This window comes from Oryctolagus cuniculus, chromosome 13 (assembly GCF_964237555.1).
Source record: "Oryctolagus cuniculus chromosome 13, mOryCun1.1, whole genome shotgun sequence".
NCBI classification, from domain to species: Eukaryota; Metazoa; Chordata; class Mammalia; order Lagomorpha; family Leporidae; genus Oryctolagus; species Oryctolagus cuniculus.
The window spans coordinates 2,891,835-2,913,834 of NC_091444.1; the positions used below are offsets into that span (position 1 = coordinate 2,891,835).

Here is a 22,000-nt window from a genome sequence, read left to right on the forward strand (position 1 = left end):
TCCCCCGTCCTCCCCGCGGGACCCCCGGCCCGGCCGCACCTCCGCGCCTCTCCCCTCCCCAAGTCCTCCCTGGCAGCGCCCCCTGCCGGCCGGGCCGCGCCCCGTCCGGAAAGAAATTCCCTTTGTGCAGGGGTGGGGGTCCCTGCGTCGGGGCTTTGTTTCCTGTGGGGGTCGCAGGCTGCGGACGGCGCGCGGGCCCCGGGCTGACCCCTCGGCTCCCCGCCGAGGCGCGGCGCGCGGGGCAGACGGCGGGGGCTCGGCGGCCGGGAGGCGGGACGCGCCGGGGCGCCGCAGGCTCGGGCTGCCGGGCATGGGCCCCGCGCGCCGCCCGCTCCACGCCACGCGCCGCGCCCGGGCCGCGCGCCCATAGGCTCGGAGCTCGGGCGCGTCGGCGGCGCCCGTCCCCTCGGGTCCTCGGCTCCACCCGCGCCGGCCCCGCGCGCCGGCATCGGATGCGCGGACGTGCAGGGGCGCTGCGCGCAGAGCGGAGAGGACGCGGCCGAAGCCGGCCGGGAAGATGGTCCCCAGGGAGGCGGCCCGCGCCGCGCTCCTGTGCGCTCTGCTGGGCTCCGCGCTCGCCGGGGACGCGAGCCCCGAGGCGGCTGCCGGCGCCCGGGACGTGCCCGAGGGGGCTTCCACCTTGGCTTTTGTGTTCGATGTGACCGGCTCCATGTACGACGACCTCGTCCAGGTCATCGAAGGGGCCTCCAAGATCCTGGAGACGTCTCTGAAAAGACCGAAGAGGCCACTCTTCAACTTCGCCCTGGTGCCCTTCCACGACCCAGGTAAGGGGTCTTGGTTTTTTCCCCTCGTCAGGAAGTCTCCGGGTGCGTGCGGCCGCGCGCAGGGGCAACAAAGAGGCGCCCGCCGCCCCCGGCTGCCCTGCACCAGCCCGGGAGCCAGGGCGCCCGCGCGGGGTCCCGCACCTGGAGCGCCGGGGAGGGTGGGGGCCGGTCCCACGGGGCCCGAGGACGGGACGCGACGAGCGCAGCCCCGCGTCGTGGCCGCTGTGCGGCGTGGGTGGAGACCGTGCCGCCGCTCGCCCTGCCTGCGCCCGCGGGAGGCGGTGGAAGCCGCAGCGCTTCGCTTACGCCCCAGGAAGGGCGATGGGGTTCCGCTGCCGCGCCGGCTCCGGTTTCCCTGGGAAGCCCTGGCTGGGTGGGCGTCGGGCGCCGGGCCGGCCGGCGGGGTCCACCTGGGCGTCGTTAGCGCAGCGGGGAGCCCTGGCCGGCGGTGGCCCTCGCGTCCCCCGCTCGTCCGGTCCTCTCTGGACACTTCGCCGGGAGGGCGCCGCACCGAGCACCCCCGGGACACAGACAGGGGCTCTCGTCGGCGCTCAGCGTTGCTTGGGGTACGAGTCAGCTGTTTAGGGCGAGTGGAACCTTCTGGGATTTTCCTGGCCCTGGAATGATGAAAATAACCAGTCCTGCTCTTGGGGAATATACGCGTGCATTTCTTATTGCTACGTTGATTAGCCAGGAAATGCACTTCATACGCGAATGAAGAATTGAGTGGTCGTTTACGTGTTGACCGTCTTGCTGGGACACCCCCTACGCTGTGGTCTCTCTGTTCAGTGTCAAGAAGCCTGTTACGCAGTTCGAAGCTTTGTTGTTTTGCGGAGACTAAGTGTTGCTTTTATAGGGACAGAGCTGACGTTGGCTAAAGTGTAAAAACTTTTCTCTGGCGCCGCAATTTGCCCCCCCCCCCCCGCCCTAGAAAGCTCTTGGGGAATCGTTTTTGCTGCAAACAGGATACACGAATTGCCTGTTTGTTCCACAAAATTAATGGGAACTGATCTATCATGACATTCAGAAGTGGTATGTAAAATTAGAATGGATTGTACTGTGGTTGTTGATTACCAAATGGGGAACTTTGAGAATTGCTGGAGTTGACTTTCCTACAGTTTAGCAATCATTTCAGAGTGAGAAAAATGTGGCATGCTAATAACAGGTGATGACTCATAAATTAGAGCTGTTTTGATCTAAAGTAAATGAGAAATTATCAATTTAACTTGGTTTCATAAAATCAGTTGCATTTACAATTCAACAAAATTGTTTCCTTCGTGATCCAAAGTAGAGAAGTGGGCCGGTGTTTGTCGTTGAAGACAAATTTTTGAAGATAAAGAGTGTCTTTGGCTTAGTGTTTTTAATAGACTGACACTGTGATAGTGTCTTTGCATACCCTTTTCTCTCTGTGCGTGATCATTGAGAGTTCCGATTTCCTGCTAGTTCTGATTAGTGACCAGCTTGGAGAGGATTAGCACTTTCACTGAGTCACATTAGAAGTCAGTTCACCTTTCTGAATCTCAGCTTCCCCAACTGCGAAATGATGGAACTGGATTTGAATATCAGGTCACTTCTTCTTTAGTTTGATTGATTGATTAATTGGATGGAGACAGAGCGCTCCTGCCCACTGGTTCACTTCCCAAATGCCACCACCACTCAAGCTGGGCCACATTGAAGCCCAAAGTCGGGAACCCAAGTCAGGTCTCCCAGTGGGTGGCAGGAACCCAACTGCTGTCTCCTGCGGTATGCATTAGCGGGAGGCTGGAATCGGAGTGGAGCCAAGACACGAACCCAGGCACTCCAGTATGCAATGTGGATATCCCAAGCCATGTCTTACCCACTATGCCAAATGCCTGTCTCTCTAAGATCACCTCTAACTGTGCCTTTTTAAAAGCATTTGAGAGGTAGAGTTACAGACAGGGAGCAGGAGAGACAGAGACTAAGGTCTTCCGTCATTTGTTCCCTCCCTGAATGGCCAATCCAAAGCCAGGAGCCAGCAGCTTCTTTCGGATCTCCCAGTGAACCGGCGCCTATGTGGGATGCTGGCATGGCAGGCAGTGTCTTCACCTGCTAGGCCACAGCGCCTGTCCCCCAATTGTGACGTTTTTTAACACTTTGTTTTATGTATGGTTGTTTTCAAAGTTCCTAACATATCTTAAGGTTGGGTGACACAAGTGGCATGGAGAGGCATAAAGTATGGAATTTAATATAACTGACACAGTCGAGCTATTGTAGCCCTTTGGCATACACTATCGCACTTAGCTAGAAGAGATGATCGTTACGATTTGGAACAGAATCTAAGGCTTTTCACAGGAATCTTTAGGCCTTTGCATGTGATGAGTTTGGAGCTCTGCTTTACAGTTTGTGGTGCGGTGTGTGGGTGGTGCGGTGTGCGGGTAGTGCGGTGTGCGGTGTGTGGGTGGTGCGGTGTGCGGGTAGTGCGGTGTGCGGGTAGTGCGGTGTGTGGGTGGTGCGGTGTGTGGGTACAGGTGGGTGTAAACGTAGAACATGGAAAATACAGACCTTGAGGAGGGAGGATCCAACAGGTTGACAGTGGGGTGATAAAACCGTTCAGAATATGTGATTAGGAAGGCTGTGTCCTCCAGCTCACGGCACCTGCGGCCCACCTAGGCTAGAAGGAGTTACCAGAAACAATGGGGACCATAGGAAGGGAAGCCAACCTGTTGATGTTAACTATGGTTGGTTAAGGTAGCTATTCCAGTTCCTTAATCACAGTGGATATATTCATTATTTTTTTAACTTTTATTTAATGAATATAAATTTCCAAAGTACAGCTTATGGATTACAATGGCTTCCCCCCCCATAACTTCCCTCCCACCCGCAACCCTCCCCTTTCCCACTCCCTCTCCCCTTCCATTCACATCAAGATTCATTTTCAATTCTCTTTATATACAGAAGATCAGTTTAGTATATATTAAGTAAAGATTTCAACAGTTTGCTCCCACACAGAAACACAAAGTGAAAAATACTGTTTGAGTACTCGTTATAGCATTAAATCACAATGTACAGCACTGGATTTGAATATCCTACATGAGATCCTACATGAGGAGTAAGTGCACAGTGACTCTTGTTGTTGACTTAACAAATTGACACTCTTGTTTATGGCATCAGTAATCACCCCAGGCTCTTGTCATGAGTTGCCAAGGCTATGGAAGCCTTTTGAGTTCACCGACTCTGATCACACTTAGACAAAGTCATAGTCAAAGTGGAAGTTCTCTCCTCCCTTCAGAGAAAGGTACCTCCTTTGATGACCTGTTCTTTCCACTGGGATCTCACTCGTGGAGATCTTTCATTTAGGTGTTTTTTTTTTTTTTTTTTTTTTTTTTTTTTTTTTTTTTTGCCATAGTGTCTTGGCTTACCATGCCTGAAATACTCTCATGGGCTTTTCAGCCAGATCCGCATGCCTTAAGGGCTGATTCTGAGGCCAGAGTGCTGTTTAGGACATCTGCCATTCTATGGGTCTGCTGTGTATCTCACTTCCCATGTTGGATCGTTTTCTCCCTTTTTTATTCTGTCGGTTAGTATTTGCAGACACTATTCTTGTTTATGTGATCCCTTTGGTTCTTAGTCCTATCATTATGATCAATTGTGAACAGAAATTGATCACTTGGACTAGTGAGATGGCATTGGTACATGCCACCTTGATGGGGTTGAATTGGAATCCCCTGGTATGTTTCTAACTCTACTGTTTGGGGCAAGTCAGCTTGAGCATGTCCCGAATTGCACATCTCTTCCCTCTCTTATTCTCACTCTTATATTTAACAGGGATCACTTTTCAATTAAGTTTCAACACTTAAGAGTAACTGTATTAATTACAGAATTCAACCAATAGTATTAAGTAGAAGAAACAAACAAAAATACTGGATATATTCATTATTAACAGCTTCATTGAGAGGCAGTTCCAATACCATATAATTTGTCCACTTAAAATGTCCAGTTGGGTGATTTTTGATGTGTTCAGATAGGTTCAGCTGTCACCCAGTTTTAGAATATTTCATTACCTCAGAAATAAATCCCACACACCCTGGATCTGTCTCCCATCCTCTCTTATCCCGAGCCCAGCTCTGAGTGGCCACTAGTCTACTTGTCTGTCTCTGAAGATTTTCCAGTTCTGGACTTTATACGTGTGGTATCACATGATTTGTAGCCTTCTGCATTTGAAGATTCACTGGTGTTGTGCCGTGTATCAGGACTTCAGCTTTCACGGCCACATAATATTCTGCATGACAGACAACCTTTATTCGCCCCTTATGAACATTTGGGTATTTTCACATTGCTATTGTAAACCATGCTGTTATAAATATTCATGTACCTGTTTCTGTGTGGACATATGGTTTCATTTCTCTTGGGTATATACCTGGGAATTCAATTGCTGGCTTATGATTACTTCATATTTGATTGTTTGAGGAACTGTCCAAGTGTTTCTATAACAGGTGCACCATAGTGATGGTGTATGAGGTTCTGATTTCTTTGCATTTTCATCAATATGTTGTCAGAGTCTTGATTCTTTTTTTTTTATTTAAAGATTTATTTATTTATTTGAAAGTCAGAGTTACACAGAGAAGGAGAGGCGGGGGGGGGGGGCTCCTCCATCTGGTGGTTCACTCCCCCGATGGCCACAATGGCTGGAGCTGGGCTGATCTGAATCCAGGAGCCAGGAGCTTCTTCTGGGTCTCCCACATGGGTACAGGGGCCCAAGGACTTGGGCCATCCTGTGCTGCCCAGGCCATAGCAGAGAGCTGGATCAGAAATGGAGCAGCCGGGACTCAAACCGGCAACCATGTGGGATGCTGGCACTAAAGTGGCGGCTTTACCGGCTACACCACAGCGCCAGCCCAGACTTCTTCATTCTTAAATATGCTATGGTTTTATTATGGTCTGGCCTCTGAACTCAGGAGTTTAAACCCCAGAGTCATAAATTCATTGTACCAAAAGGGTGGCAACTTAACCCAGCTGTGGTATTTACAGGTGGGACCTTTGGGAAGTGATTAGAACTAGATTGGAGCGGGGAATGTCTGGCCCACGGGCTGCATGAAGCCAGGGAAATCATGTGGTCTGGTCCTGCCAAGGCAGCCACAGCTGGACTTGAAATTGGGTGAATCTGTAGCCAGCTAACTTTTAAGTTGCTAAGTTTGTGTGGCCCACAAATGATGTTATGAGTATCCAAATGACCCTTGGCAGAAATGGCCCACCCTGCACTAGATGTTGTGGGGGAGGCCTTTCCCTGTGCCTCCCTCTCCCTCATGATTGAAACCTGGTGACTATGTAAGGGAGAGAGAGGGAGGAAGATGAGGTTGGTAGAGACACAGACATGGCTTGCTCTCTGTCTCTTGCTGCGTGGTGCTCTGTGCCGTGCCACGTCTGGTCTCTGCCAGCAGGGACACAATCACTAGGGGTTGAACCAGCGGTGCTCACCTGATCTTGGACTGTGAATCTTTAGATCTGAGAGCCAAAATAAACCTCCTTCCTGTATAAAGTTACTCTCAAGTAGCAAAAATGCCAACTAATACAACATAAGTTTTGTGCTTTTACAGTTCTCAAAATGTGTTCCTGTCTTCTTCAAAGCACAACTTTAGGGAGGGCTAATGGTCTCTCTTTGTAGCTTTGATCACTAGTCTCTTATTTTCCTTCCTCTCTATAAGGCAGAAGGAGAGAGAGTGAGTTGCTTTGTAGAAAGAAAAGTCCTCTTTTGGGACAGCCTTGTGACATAGCAGATCAAGCTGCTACCTGGGACCCGCACATCTCACGTCAGAGGGCTGACTTGAGCTCTGGTTACTCTGCTTCGAATCCGCTTTCCTGCTGATGCATCCCGGGAGGTAGCTTTCCACCCATGTGGGAGACCTAGATGGAGCTCAGGGCTACTGCCTTTGGGCTGACCCAGCCGCAGCTGTTGTAGACATTCGGGAAGTGATTCAGTGAGGGGCACGAAACGCTCTCTTGGGCTCAGCTGCTCTCACTTTGCCTTTCTAGTAGATGAAAAATAAATTTTTTATTTTTTAAGAAAACTTCCCTTCCTTTTTGTTAGAATTACATCTCTCTTTCCTTTCCAGGATGCTTTATGCCAGTCTGTGTTTACTTGTTCACTTAGGCATTCACTCCCTCACTCACTTGTTGTATCTCAGGAACTGAGGAGTGAAAGGGGATAAAACAGGTACAGACTCCTGTACATGTGGAGCCTGGGTTCTATGGGGATGGGCACAGGCAACACAGAAAATTTTTAAAGTACATATGGTATGTTTGAAAATAAAGCAGAAAAAGGGCCTGGGAACTTGAAGTGGATTGAGGGTGTTGGGATTTTTTTTTTTTTTTTTTTTTGACAGGCAGAGTGGACAGTGAGAGAGACAGAGAGAAAGGTCTTCCTTTGCCGTTGGTTCACCCTCCAATGGCCGCCGCGGCCGGCGCGCTGTGGCCGGCGCACCGCGCTGATCCGATGGCAGGAGCCAGAAGCCAGGTGCTTTTCCTGGTCTCCCATGGGGTGCAGGGCCCAAGCACCTGGGCCATCCTCCACTGCACTCCCTGGCCACAGCAGAGGGCTGGCCTGGAAGAGGGGCAACCGGGACAGAATCCGGCGCCCCAACTGGGACTAGAACCCAGTGTGCCGCTGCCGCAAGGTGGAGGATTAGCCTAGTGAGCCGCGGCGCCGGCGAGGGTGTTGGAATTTTAAATGTGGTTAGGGAAGGCCCCAGTTGAAAAGGTCACTTTTTTTTTTTTTAAATGTATTTACTTATTTCAAAGAATTACATACAGAAAGGGACAGACAAGATTTTCTATCCACTGGTTCACTTCCCAGATGGCTGCAACAGCCAGCACTGGGCCAGGCTGAAGCCAGGAGATACATCCTGGTCTCCCACATGGGTAACAGAGGCCCAGACTTGGGCCATCTTCTGCCGCTTTTCCCAGGCCGCTAGTAGAGCAGCTGGAACACGAACCAGCACTCATGGGATGCCTGTGTCACAGGTGATGGCTTCATCTGCTACACCACAACGTTGGCCTTGAAAAGGTCACTTGGAACTAGGATTTGAAGGAGGTGAGAAAGGGAACAGTGATGATATCTCGGGAAAGACTGTTAGAGGCAGAGAACAGCTGATGATAAGGCGGCCTGGCAAGAGCATCTTGGTACGTGCAGGGACAGTGAAGAGACCGGAGTGTTGGGAACACAGTGGTAGGGAGGAGGTAGAAGAGATCAGAAATCCAGCCAGTCCAGGAAAGGATTGTCAGCACTGTGACTTGGCTTTTACAAGTGGGTCATTTTAGGGTTTTGAAGACAGTAGTGAAGTGACCTAACTTAAGTGAATTCTGTTGTTTGAGAATAGGCAAAAGGCAGAAACAGAACAGAAGAGGGACTATTGTATAATTCAGGGAGAAGATAGTATATCTTGCATGAAGTAGAGTTGGGTAAGTTTTGAGAAATGTTTGACCCTTTTTGGTATAGCTTGAAAATGCAGCCAGAGTAATTTAACGATGGGACTACAAGCATAATACAGGGTCTGAGAATTCGCCTTGAGTGAACAGAAGCGCAGATGGCTGTGTCCCGAGATGGAGGAGAAGAGGCGGGGGCGTATTGAAGTTTGAGTTACCTTTTGATGCCTAGGAGGAGATATTAAGGTAGTTGGATATATGAGATTAGAGTTCAAAGGGAGAGGTCTGGAGAGAGGTAAACTTGGGATACATGTCAGTAGTATTTGGGACCACCAGACAAGATGGGACCACTAAGGGACTGACCTTAAACAGAGTAGAAGGAATTTCTGAGGAGCCAGACCTGGGATGACATGAGGATGAAGAAGCCGAGTAGTGAGAGGAATTGAATTCAGGGAGGGCGGGAGGACACTGTTATCCAAGGAGAATTGAGAATTGGCTAATACCTTTAGCAGTGTGGAAGTTGTTGATGACACGGCAAGAGGAGTTTCATTGAAGATTTGGTAGTAAATCCTGTGTGGAGAGGATTCAAAAGAGAATAGAAGAGGAATTGGAAATCTTAACTCTTTTTCTGTTTCCAGCTCTTGGAATGGTTGCCTTGAAATTGCGGTTAGTTTTGACAGTTGATTCAACCAGTAATCTACAAAATTCAAATGTAATGTAATAGTCCAATTTGGAACAGAGACTTGTATTCTGTTCCTTATTCTTGTCATTTAAGCAAATCATTTAACCTTGCCAAACCTCTATTTCTCTGTCTGTAAAGTTAGTGCGTTGTGGATTGTTATCAAAGCCTATGGTTTCAGTAATCATGAATAGTGAAAGATAAGTGAGTAAAACGAGATTCAAAGTAGCAAGAACTTGATTTTGAGAGAAATGTCAGCGTTGGATTTCTCTGAGTCTCGCTTTAATAAAACCTTGAATACTCAGTGACTTTGTATGGCTCACAAGGACCTGCATTATTAAGACGATGCTCTAGAACTTGTTTAAGTAAAAAGATGCTCTTAGAATATGTTTCTAAACAATAACAAATCACTCAAAACCATTTGTCAAGAAAATATTACACATTCAGACCTTGAAAAGCCTGCACAAACTATGTGAAGTGAACTTCAAAGAGAAATAGTTTCAATGTGTATAGGTGGAAGCCAAGAAGGCGCAGATCTCCCCTGGCCCCTAGCACGTCTGTAGGAAGGAAGGCTTTCATGAGGAAAGGGATCAATTTGTTAGAATCAGGAGGAATCCACTGGAAGCAAACGCACTAAAATGCAAGAGTGAGAGATTTTGGTTTGACTATGATAACTATTTCTCAGCATGGCAAAGTCTTTTAATTTGGGAGAGTGGGTCTTGGGTCAGTGCCTCTTTCCTGAGGATATGTGGAGATGTTTTGCTATGGCTAATACTTTTCTCCAAAGAGAAAAGACTAAATGTTGATCAATCAGATGTTGCTAATGTATTGTGGCTGTTTCCAATTTAACAGAATCCTGAAGGTTTTTTTTTTTTTGTTTTTGGTTGAGGAACAACCTTCAAATTTATTGCTCTTAAATCAGAATTTGGCTTTGTTTATGATTTAGACAGACAATGAATTTTCTTGATAGTCTTCATAGTTTTGCTTATTTACTTTTTCCCCTGAGTAGTCTCCTTGGCAAGATTGCTTCATTCAATTTCTAGGCTTGGCACCCAGTGAACGGTCAAAATATGCTTGATAAATGGATGGGTAAATGAATGAATGGTGGAGACAAGACCTGGGTAATGCCGAAGTCTTGGGTGTTTATATATGCAGGTGAGGTTTGGGGCATTTGCCAACAGTCTGGAGTGTCTGGGCTGCATGTTGTCAGTCCTCCTACCTTCTGGTATTCACTGGACTGACTCAAGGACTGCCACACAGACTAATTTCCAAGGTGCAAAGGATCCACATCTATAGGTGCTTTGCATAAGTCCACAGGGATTCTTAAACTTAGTTTAGACTTTTCTGATAATCCCATAAGAATTCCCCATCTCTGGAGAATAAGAATTTTTAAAAAATAGGCTTTTGTCAAGTATAAAGTGTAATGATCAACTTTGCCTATCTTAGTGATGTTCCTTTGATTAAATTAAAATAATGCTCGTATGTGAACGTCTTTTTAAAGCGCTGTAGAACAAATACGGTTGCTCTGCCTGTTCAGTAACTCGTGTTTGTCTGTGAAGATTCAATAGGTTCTTTAGAGAAACCAGTTATCAAGGAAAATAGTATAATAAATGCTTTGTAAGGTGAAAAAATTAAGAAAATATCTACCAAGTCTAAAATGACTTGGCTGTTCATCAGCCTGCAGGCAAAGGACAAGCCAGCTCCACCGCAGCACCATCTGATAGACCGTTTGAGAAGCGGGGTTCTTTGCGGCTCTTTCCCCTTGAGCCCCAGCTCATCATTGGGAAACCTGCAAGAGAATCAGCAGACCCAAAAGATAAGCTGTAACATTCATTCATTCACGTAGTCACTCTCTGGTCAGTCAGTAACAGACTCCTTAATATTTATCAGTGACTCTGCTGGGTGCTATTGGTTCAAAGCCATGAGTCAGAGCTTAGAAGAAGCTAATAGTCTAGGAGATGGAGGCCAGGACAATTGGTAATACACAACATTTTGTGCTGGGAAGAAGCATCGGTGATGTGTGAGTCCAGAGCAGTGCACCTGGGCCTGAATTTAGGAGGGTAAGAGTCGGCAAATGTTGCCTGGAGGTAGTGTGTTCTGGACTGAAACCTGAGGAAAACACATGAATACAAGCAGTTTAATCAAAGCATTAAGGAGTTGGGATTTCGTTCTGAAAGCTGATGGGAGCCTGGAAGGACTGGCAGTGAGGAGTGACATGACTGGATTTTCGTTTTATTTCTCTAACCCTTGGATGCATTGGAGCAGGAGGGCTTGGTGGTCCTGGAGCTGCAGTCTACAGGCACTGCAACACACAGGGGAGACACTGCGGTGACCTGGGCAGAGAGTGGGGGACAGGTTTCTGATCTGTTAAGAGTCTGATGGACTGGAGTTGTCCCTAAGAACATAGAAAACCGGGAAATGCGATTGCCTTCTGGAGTTTGGGATGTGCAGTGTGCTCACAGTGGAAAAGCGATTGACTCCCAGAGTAGTGAGTCTGATAATGTGCTCCTTATACATTAAGTTATCCAAAATAAATAACAGCACAAAGTACACGAGGTCAGCAGACACAGACTTCAGAAGAGTTAAGCAAGTTCTAACTAGGGCTCAAGATGTGAGTTCATTCTACACTTGAGTAGCTAGTACACCCTTCACAGGGTTCCAACTGTGGTGATAGACTGTTTATTCTTATAAATATGTAATGATGTCATTACATATTTGGATCGTACCATGAGCTGTCCTCTCTCTGGTTGCAACCTCACTAAGGAATCTTGTGATAATTTATCCTCATATACTTTCCTTACTGGGAGAGAAGGCTCTGGTCAGACTGGAGCATCCATCACGTTCACCAGACATTGTCCTCCCTGGTAACTCACATTTTGGCATACCAGTTGTATATATCATTCTCTATTGTTTGAAGAATTCTGACAGTGTCAAGTTTCTGAGTTTGCAAGTCTGAGAGCCAGATACCAGTCAGTGATGGTGCATTTATCACAGTCAGTGTCTCCTTGGGTGGGTCTGTTTGGGTGGCCTGTCTGCAGGTAGGGCTCCTTGGCGTTTCCATCAGTCGGTGGTGTATAAATAGCGCTGAGTATCTGTTCTGATTGCTGGAAACCTATGCAAATGACAGCCGAAGCCCTCGGAGTAGATGAGCTCATCCAAGGAGTGTGTGTAGACTGAGAACAGAAAGGAGACAGGATAGAACTATGAACACTGCATTTGCCAGGCAGTCAGAGGAAAGGAAGTTCATACAAGGGTTCTGGAAAAGAGAGTCCAGGAGAATAGAAACAGGAACAGGCAGCGTTTGGGATTCTAAAAAGTTAGCTTTAAGCAGAAGAGGTTGTTTACATTATCCATTTATAAGTTTCCTGAAAGTAAAGACTAAATACTGTTAAGCTAAAAAAAGAGTTGTAGAGCCAGAAGGTTGCAGTCCGGGGTAAGGAAACAGGGCTGTTGAGTCCAGTGTTGCTTTGGTTAAGCGTAGCTAACTCCGTAGTCACAGCAGGCACTCTGCAGTTGGCGGCCTGGCTTCACTAGTCGACTGCTGTGTGATGGGAACTCCCTTGGGCTTCAGTTTCAGTAAGCTGGGCTGATGTTACCCACCTTGGGAGGTTGAGTACACGAGCGAGCGGCTGTAGGATACCTAGCACAGTCTGCCATACACAGAGAATTCTCACTCCCAGGACTTAGAACTGATGAGCGTGGGGAGGAGCAGAGGACGCGTAGGTACTGTTGGAAAAGAATAGACTGAGAGACAGAAAGTGCCGAGGAGAGACTGGATAACTTGTGGAACCAGGGCGTTGATGAAGGGTTGGCGTGCAAGGAGGAGGGACCGGTTGTGGGAGAAGACCTTGGTTCCGTGTGAAGGGTGAGAAGCAGACCAAGGGTAGGCACTGTTGGGGTGGTGGTAGGTGGGCATTCAGGGTTTGATTTCCTGTCTGGTGGGCCCCTCCCTTTCATTTCCACAGAGAACGGAAAGGAGGGCTATTTGATGAGGAGGGAATGTGGGAATCAAAGGCTGACGGTGGCCACGTGGAAGGCTTCTCAGGTTGTGGTTCGGAAGGTGGATTCGTAATGCACAAACGCCACTGACTGTGGTTTCCGACAGGGCCTCCAGCAGCTGGGCTTCACTCCTGAGGCTGACTGCCAGTTAGATGCCGGACTGGGGTTTTGTTGAACAAGTGTGACCCAGCCAGTAGGATGTGGTTGAGAAGAGTCGTGACTGGAGAGGGGCTGAACTGACAGATTGCAGGGTCCAGTCTGGATGTATTGGACTGACAGGCGCTGGGATGTTACATGCAGACGACAACTTAACAAGGAAGTTGGGGTTGCTGCTCAGGGTAGCCAGAGTGATCCATCATGGCAGTTTGCGTGTGTGGGAAAAGAAGTCAAAATGAAGATGGTGGGACTGATCTTTAGGACCGTGCAGCTGCTGAGTTGCACTTGGGTGCTAAAGTAACCTACATAAAAAGAGCCTGCAGGACTGAGGAAGACAGGCATCAGACGTTTGTTCAGCAAGAAGTGCCAAGCCTGTAGGAGGCAGTTGACAGTGATGAAAGGGAGTTCCTAGGCAGCGTGCACCTTGAACCGGCCGGTGCTTCCTCTGAAGGCAGGGGCATGAGGGTCGGCAATGGACGGAACGCTGACTGCCCCAACCCGGAGGTCTCGGGGCGCGTGGCGTCACGCTGGGGAGGCCGCTTCGGCAGGGGAGAGCCTGGCTCAGCCAAAGCGGGAATTGATGATGGTGAGCAAGAACGGGAACACGTGCTGGTGGCCAGGTCCTGACTGGGGCCTGGGTGGAAGTTTAAGAACGGGGCTTGGGCCCCGGGAGAGTCTGCTGCCAGCATCCGACCTGCTGCGCGGCTGCCTCCTGCCGAGGACACACCTCCTCACTGCCCCGGGCTTCAGCTTCGCTGTAGCACCGTTTCTAATAACAGCTCCCGCTTTATTTCTGATGCACTCTGGGCACTGGACTGGGCACCTTCCGTGCTTCAGTTAAGTCTTGGGGGGAAAAAAGCTCCAAGTGGTGGGTCTTTGTCTTCCTTGTGCAGCACTGGCAGCTTTATTAGCGAACTCTCAAAATGCACAAAGTGTATTCCTTTAGTTGTGATCCATGTGTGGGGTACACAGGGACCGCAGTGCGTTCCTTGGGGCTGCCTTCGCAAAATCCCACAGCCTGGGTCGTCTAGGCAACGGCACATTGTTGTCAGGGTTCTGGAGCTGCACGGCCTCAGCCATGGCGGTGGCAGGGCTGTGTCCTTCGGGTGCCTGTGAGGCGAGAGGGGTGCAGGCCTCTCCCCCAGCTGTGGGCTTTGTCCCCCTCTAAGAAGTAGAAATAACAGAGCCATATTGAAAAGCCTGCAAAGTTGAAGAGCATGTGATTTTTAAAAAAGATAAATTTGAAAAAGAGCCAAATGAAACTTCTGAAAATAAAAAACTGAACACAGTTGATTGACAACAGAAACGTAAGAGATGGCTTAAAGAGATCAGTTAGAACAGAAGGGAAACGAATGAAAGATTTGAGAAAGTCGCCCTGAATATAGCAAAAAGAGAAACGGGAATGGGAACAACAAAGAGGACTGGAAAAGAAAATAGTATCTGAAACACGAGTAACGGGATTTGATGAAGGGGAGACTACAGAGACGGGAAGAGGAAATATTTGAAAGAATGGCCCAGAGTTTAATAACAGCTGAAGTCCTCAGGTTAGGGAGGCAAACCAAGTTCCACACAGGAAAAACAAACTCAGGTCTGTACTTTGACACTGAATAAGGAAATAAGGAGACCGATCATCTTCATGTAAGCGCAGACCGCAGTGGCTGCTTTGAGCCCCCGGCCCCTTCCGCTCTCTGTCCAGCTTTCTGCTACTGCGCACCCCGGAGGCAGCAGTGAGTGCTCAAGTGCTTGGTCCCTGCCCCCCACAGGAGAGACCTGGATTCAGTTCCTGGCTCCTTGCTTCGGCCCGGCTCATCCCTGGCCCTTACACCTATCTAGGGAGTGGATAAAACGGATCTGTCTTTCAAATGAAAATAGTTTATAATTTAAAGATAATATCTTCAAAGGGCTGAGCCCCAGATTTGTACCTCTAACTAAACTAATCAAGAATTAGGTATGGGGCCAGTGTGAATGTAAAGACTGTGTTAAAAATTGGGGGAGAATGGCCGGCGCCGTGGTTCAACAGGCTAATCCCCCACCTAGCGGCGCCAGAACACCGGGTTCTAGTCCTGGTCGGGGCACCGGATTCTGTCCCGGTTGCCCCTCTTCCAGGCCAGCTCTCTGCTGTGGCCCGGGAAGGCAGTGGAGGATGGCCCAAGTGCTTGGGCCCTGCACCCCATGGGAGACCAGGAGAAGCACCTGGCTCCTGCCATTGGATCAGCGCGGTGCACTGGCCGCGGCAGCCATTGGAGGGTGAACCAACGGCAAAGGAAGACCTTTCTCTCTGTCTCTCTCTCTCTCACTGTCCACTCTGCCTGTCAAAAAAAAAAAAAAAAAAAAAAAAAAAAAAAAAAAAAAAAAAAAAAGGCAGTTGGGAGGGGAATCCAAAGGAAGGAGTGGCAGGAGGCTAGAAGCAACAATGAGTTACAAAATCAATAGGACCAGCACTGTGGCATATTTGGTAAAGCCGCCGCCTGCAGTGCTGGCATCCCATACGGGTGCCGGTTCTAGTCCTAGCTGCTATGGCCTATGGCCTGGGAAAGCAGTGTAAGATGGCCCAGTGCTTGGGCCCCTGCACCCGCGTGGGAGACCAAGAAGAAGCTTCTGGCTCCTGGCTTCAGATCAGCTCAGTGTCAGCCGTTGCGGCCATCTGGGGAGTGAGCCAGCGGATGAAAGACCTCTCTCTGCCTCTGCGTCTTTGTAACTCTGCCTTTCAAATAAATAAATAAATCTTTAAAAAAATCAATAAACAAGTCAAATCTAAACCAATTATATAAAGAAAGACTAATTTAGTATGTTTAATAAAAGGCGGCTCTAAAATGCCAGTTAATGGACAGGTGGTGAGCCTAGTGGCTGAGTATCAGGAAGCCACCCACATCCCATACTGGAGTGTCTGGGTTGGACACTTGGCTGCAGCTCCTGACTCCAGCTTCCTGCCTCACGTCTGGGAGGCAGCAGTGATACCTCAGGTAACCGGGAGAGCTGGGCTCCATTCCCAGCTCCGCACCTCTACCCTGGCCCAGCCCCAGACGCGACAGGATCTGGAGAGCATTCTCTCTCATGTTCTGTTGCTCTCAGATTTAAAAACAAACAAAATGACAAAAAAAACAAAAAGACAAATAAAAAATCTCCGTGGTAGTATAGTACAGTAAGTTTTTAGATTTTTGTTCTCTATTGCTTAGTGAAATACTGTATTTTATTGACCTACTTGGTACATTAAAGAACAAGTGCGCTTCACATACTGCTCCATCTCCTCCTCTGCACCACTGTCTCCTGAGCCTGGCCAGAGCAGCTACCAGTTGCCCTGAAGTGTTGTTGGAGACAGTCGGTGCGGCTACCGGTTGCCCTGAAGTGTTGTTGGTGACAATCGGTGCGGCTACCGGTTGCCCTGAAGTGTTGTTGGTGACAGTCGGTGCGGCTACCAGTTGCCCTGAAGTGTTCGTGACAATCGGTGTGGCTACCGGTTGCCCTGAAGTGTTGGTGACGGTCGGTGCGGCTACCAGTTGCCCTGAAGTGTTGTTGGTGACTGGTGACCATCGGTGCAGCTACCGGTTGCCCTGAAGTGTTGTTGGTGACAGTCAGTGCAGCTACCGGTTGCCCTGAAGTGTTGTTGGTGACCATCGGTGCAGCTACCGGTTGCCCTGAAGTGTTGTTGGTGACCATCGGTGCAGCTACCGGTTGCCCTGAAGTGTTGTTGGTGACCATCGGTGCAGCTACCGGTTGCCCTGAAGTGTTGTTGGTGACTGGTGACCAACGGTGCAGCTACTGGTTGCCCTGAAGAGTTGGTGGTGATAATCAGTGCGGCTACCGGTTGCCCTGAAGTGTTGTTGGTGACAATCGGTGTGGCTACCGGTTGCCCTGAAGTGTTGTTCGTGACAATCGGTGTGGCTTCCAGCCTGGGAAAGTTGCGAAATTCCTCCACCCTCTGTGAACATGCTTAAAGGCAAGCTCTCAAGGATGGGGTGCTGATGGAAAAATTGCTGCGCTTGGTGTATTTGGAGTTTCCAAGAAAAGAAACCTGAGGTCCAAGTACTCTGGACTCCAAACACACATCAGAATTCCTAGCTCCCCTGTAATGTTCCCCGTTTCAAAATTAAGTATCTCAGCATCGTCAAAAAAATCCAACAAAACTGTACTAAATGGCATGCTTTAAAAGTAAAATTCAGGTTTTTAAAAATGCAAATTATTTAAAGGACTTAAATACCATCCCAGATATATTAATGCTTCTCTCTGTAACTGCTACCAAGAGCTCTCTTCCTCGCTAACAAGAGCTCTCTGCCTATCCAGAAAGGGATTTGAGCTTACGATATTCTGATGCAAGTATTTTATTAGAAACTTATGGAACAAGCAAACTCTCCCTAGTAAAAGATTTAAGGGGTTTTGGTTCTTTAGTATTCATTGCTGGATGACCTGCTAGGGGCTTAACTTTGTCTTCCAGAAATTCCTAAATGGAAGTCCTACCCTGCCATGCCTCAGATTGTGCCCTAATTTGGAGACAGGGTCATGGCAGATGTAATCATTTCAGATGTGGTCATGGGAGGGTTCGGTGGCTGCTAGTCCAACAGGACAGGTGTCCGCATGACGAAGGGAGGTCTGATGGCGCATGAGGGACGATGGCATGACAGTGAAGGCCAAGGCCAGGCTGATGCGTCTGCAAGCCAGTGAATAAGTCTCTAAAAAACATCGTACCCAAATGAACATTAAAATCCCGAGCACCACAATGCCGGCCCCCAACGTGGTTTATTTCCTGTTGCTAAATAATCTTTTTATTCTTGAAACTAAAAACCATGTGGTGATTGTATATACTCCTTTTTATATATTGATGAATTGGTCTGCTAATATTTAGTTAAGAACTGCTGCATCTATGTTTACAAGGAAAGCTGGCCTGTAATTTTTCTTTCTGCTGACGTGCTCACAGATATTTGGTACCTGGTTAGGCTGCTTCATGGAAAGTCTTTCCTTTTTCCTACTGCTGGGAAGTAATTTTGACAGTTACGAGTAGTTTCCTCTGAATGCTTGTGAGGCTCTCCTGAGAAATAGCTTGGGCCTACAGTTTTCTCTACTGTGAAAGGGATCTTACTTCAAAAAGGAAAAATCTGATGATGGGAAAAGAGTATGGAGATGCAGGGGCCAGGAAGCGTATGATGATGTGAGAAACCACCTTTCCATACCATGACAAAGTTAAGATGGAAAACCCTACCCTTTTCACAGAAATGTTTGATAAAATGTAAAATTTCTGAAGGGCTGATGCTGTGGCATAGTGGGCTAAGCCTCCACCTGTGGCACTGGCATCCCATACGGGTGCCAGTTCGAGTCCTGGCTGCTCCTCTTCCAATGCAGCTCTCTGCTGTGGTCTGGAAAAGCAGCAGAAGATGGCCCAAGTGGTTAGGCCCTTGTACCCACATGGGAGACCTGCAAGAAGCGCTTGGTCTTGGCTTCAGCTTGGCCCAGCCCAGGCTTTGTGACCATTTGGGGAGTGAATCAGCAGATGGAAGATCTTTCTCTCTGCCGCTTCCTCTCTGTAACTCTGCATTTGAAATAATAAAATGAATTTTTAAAAAAATTTAAAAAAATAAATCATATTAATAGCTAAAAGGAGAAAGTCATGATCACCTCCATTGTTGCATGCATAGTATTTGATATAATTGTATACCCATTTGTTAGCAAACAAAGAAGCAATTGTTAGCAAATAAAAATAGACTATTGTATATTTCTTATTTAATATAGAAAACGTCATAAACCTCAGAAGAAATCTTATTTGACTCTTAAGCTAAAAATTCTTCCTGTGAAATTACAGTGAGGATAAAAATGGCACAAAGTTTATGCTTATGGTTCAGTGTTTCTTTCCAGTATTAGCTGTGCCTTTCTATTCTCATGCTCAGTTTAGATCCATTTCCTTTTCGAAAAAACTGCCTTTGGTTTTCTTGATTGTTTCTCAATTTTTGTTTGCTATTTTATTACTTTGTGGCCCTATTTTTATTTCTTAGTTTCTGTTTTCCTTAGTTTTGTTTTCTGTTTTCTGACTTCTGAATTTAAATATTCATTTTTATCTTTCTTGTATATAATGCAGATATTTAAAGGCTTTTAATTTTATGCACTTATTTTCGTGAGCCACTTTAGTTCAATCTCAAGATTTGATCTGTTGTATTTCTGTTGTCATTTGGTTCTAGAATACTTTGAGTTTCTACTGTTGTTTCCACTTTAACCATCAGTTATTTATTAATGTGTGTGTGTGTGTTTTAAAGATATTATTTATTGGGGCCGGTGCTGTGGCGCAGCAGGTTAAAGCCCTGGTCTGAAGCGCCAGCATCCCATATGGGTACCAGTTCTAGTCCTGGCTGCTCCTCTTCTGATCCAGCTCTCTGCTATGGCCTGGGAAAGCAGTAGAAGATGGCTCAAGTCCTTGGGCCTCTGCACCCGTATGGGAGACCTGGAAGAATCTCCTGGCTTCTGACTTCAGATCCGCACAGCTCCGACCATTGCAGCCAATTGGGGAGTGAACCAGCGGATAGAAGACCTCTCTCTCTGTCTCTGTAACTTTCTTTCAAATAAATAAAAGTAAATCTTTAAAAAAAGATATTTATTTGAGCGGTGGAGTTACAGAGAGAGGAGATGAACCAGGTACTCTGATATGGGACAGAGTGGCTATTACTGAGAGAAGAGAGATAACAAGGACCTGGAAGATAGGCAGCCTTTACAGTAAGTTAGTACAGTCATCATGGAAAGCTCTAGAGCAGTCTTAAAAAATATATAAAAGCAGAGCTCCCAGGACACTCAGCGGCTCCACTTTGGGGTATGCAATCAATGTGTTGATGAGATGTCTGCACGTCCATGTTGATTGCAGCACTGTTCACAAGGGACAGGCTATGGAATTGACCTAAATGTCCATCTTCAGATGAGTGGGTACAGATGTGTGTCTACACAATGGACTACTGTTGGGCCTTTAGAAATAGGGAAATTCTGTAACTGTGGCAGCGTGGAGGGCATTATGCTAAGGGAAATGAACCAGGCTCAGAAGGACAAATATGGCGTGTTCTCACTTCTAAGTAGAATCTACAACAGTTGAGCTCCTAGAAGGAGACAATAGAATAGTGATTCTAGGGACTGGGCTTGGAGGAATGGGGAGGTTTGGGATGTACACTTGCGAGGGTATGATGTGTTACCAGGAGGAATAAATAAGTATTTGAAAAAAAGTCTTCAATGATTAACAGATCATTCTCAATTATTTCCCTAAAAAAAATCACAATTTTAACAAATATTTAATTGAAAAAAGTATGCTTTTTAGCTTTAAAATTCACATATTTTTAAAAATTGAGACTTTGCTGAACCAGTTTGGTTAATTGTTTTCTGAATATATTGGATGTGTTTGAAAAGTATATTCTCTCTACTTGTTGGGTGTATGATTCTTCGTATGTTTTAGGTCAGCTTGTTAGTTATACTGTAGAGAGAGGTGATAGGACGGTGGTTCAGAACATAGGTTCTGAAATAGACTGCCTGCATTTCAGTCCTGGCTTTGCTACTTAGCAGCTCTGTGAACTTGGACTTAACCTCTCTATTTCCAATTTCTTCTTCTGGAAAATATAGTTAACAGTACCTTCATATAGGATCGTTTTCAGTATTAAATCAATTGATATCTTTTTTTTTTTTTTTTTGACAGGCAGAGTTAGACAGTGAGAGAGCGAGACAGAGAGAAAGGTCTTCCTTCTGTTGGTTCACCCCCCAAAATGACTGCTACGGCCGGCGTGCTGCACTGATCCAAAGCCAGGAGCCAGGTGCTTCCTCCTGGTCTCCTATGCGGGTGCAGGGCCCAAGCACTTGGGCCATCCTCCACTGCACTCTGGGGCCACAGCAAAGAGCTGGACTGGAAGAGGAGCAACTGGGACAGAATCTGGCGCCCCGACTGGGACTAGAACCTGCAGTCCCGGCGCTGCAGGGGGAGGATTAGCCAAGTGAGCCGCGGCGCTGGCCAAATCAATTGATATCTAAAGTGCTTAGAATAGTACCTAGGATATATGAGTGCTATATAATTATGTCTACTTTGGAATTGTTCCAAATTACATTTGAATTACTTTTCTCCCTGTCTGTGATAATGACATACTGAAGTCACCCACTGTAATCTGCGTTTGTTCCCTGTTCTTTGGTCAGTCTTTACTGCGTGTGTTGTAAGGCTATGATTTCTGCATGTAAATACTTACATCTACTTGGTGTATTATCTGTTTTTGTTATGACATGGAAATATCCTCCTTAATCTAGATGATTTTGTGGAGCTTAGAAGAAGCCACCGCCTCCAGGACTCAGAGCTCCCTGCAGCAGGCAGCAGCAGTTGGCTGGAGCTTGTCTGAAAGTCTGTATGGAAGTGCAGGTCTTGGGGTACAGTGCTGGGAAAGGCTCCTGAACCCCACCCCCTCGGCCGCAGGAGGCCGCTGTGAGCTTCCGGCAGTCCTTCACGGAGGCGGAGGAGCAGTCTCGGATGTGCTGAGAAGACCCAGCTGCTCCCGACACATCTGGCCTTCAGGCGTGGGCTGGGAACTCTGGTGGACCAGGGCAGCGTACTTGATGTGAGTCAGAGGGGCTGGGGATCCTCGCTTCTTCTGGGACTGGTGGGCCGCAGGGAGTGGAGATTCAGGTAAGGTGACCCAGGAGTTGAGCAAAGTTCTGTCCTCAGGAAGCGCGGGCTCATACAGAAGATTCCATCCACGAGACGGCCAGAAAACACTCCACTTGCAAATGAGGGTGCTGTGGAAGTCATAGATACAGGTTAGGAGGTGGGGCCTGCAGAGATTCTTTAAGCCGAGACTGTCACGGGACATCCACCATGAAGTTGAGGCCGTGGTGGGTTCAGTTTCCTACCCTTCTCCTCCTTGGTATCGGTTCTCCAGCCACACTGAGTGACACCAGGCTCTGGCCCCTCCTGCTGCCCTTGTGTCTACCTTCACCTTTCCCATACTCCAGGGAAAGGCACTAAATCAAAAAAATACAGAGGCTGGAGTCAGGCACCTGGGTCTGA

The 22,000-nt window shown here is 47.6% G+C and overlaps 1 protein-coding gene across 3 annotated transcripts in view; it reads left to right on the forward strand.

Moving 5' to 3' along the window:
- Positions 1 to 400: 400 nt before the first annotated feature.
- The window catches only part of HMCN1 (hemicentin 1), a 459,307-nt gene continuing 437,707 nt past the window's right edge, over positions 401 to 22,000 (forward strand). For 2 of the 3 annotated variants that reach the window (XM_051820384.2, XM_070055057.1), the window contains exon 1: positions 405 to 785. In XM_051820384.2, coding sequence (XP_051676344.2) covers positions 518 to 785 — 268 coding nt within the window. In that variant the 5' untranslated portion in view covers positions 405 to 517. Of the gene's footprint in view, positions 786 to 22,000 lie in introns of all 3 variants that reach the window. The other variant, XM_070055058.1, reaches the window with a different exon arrangement.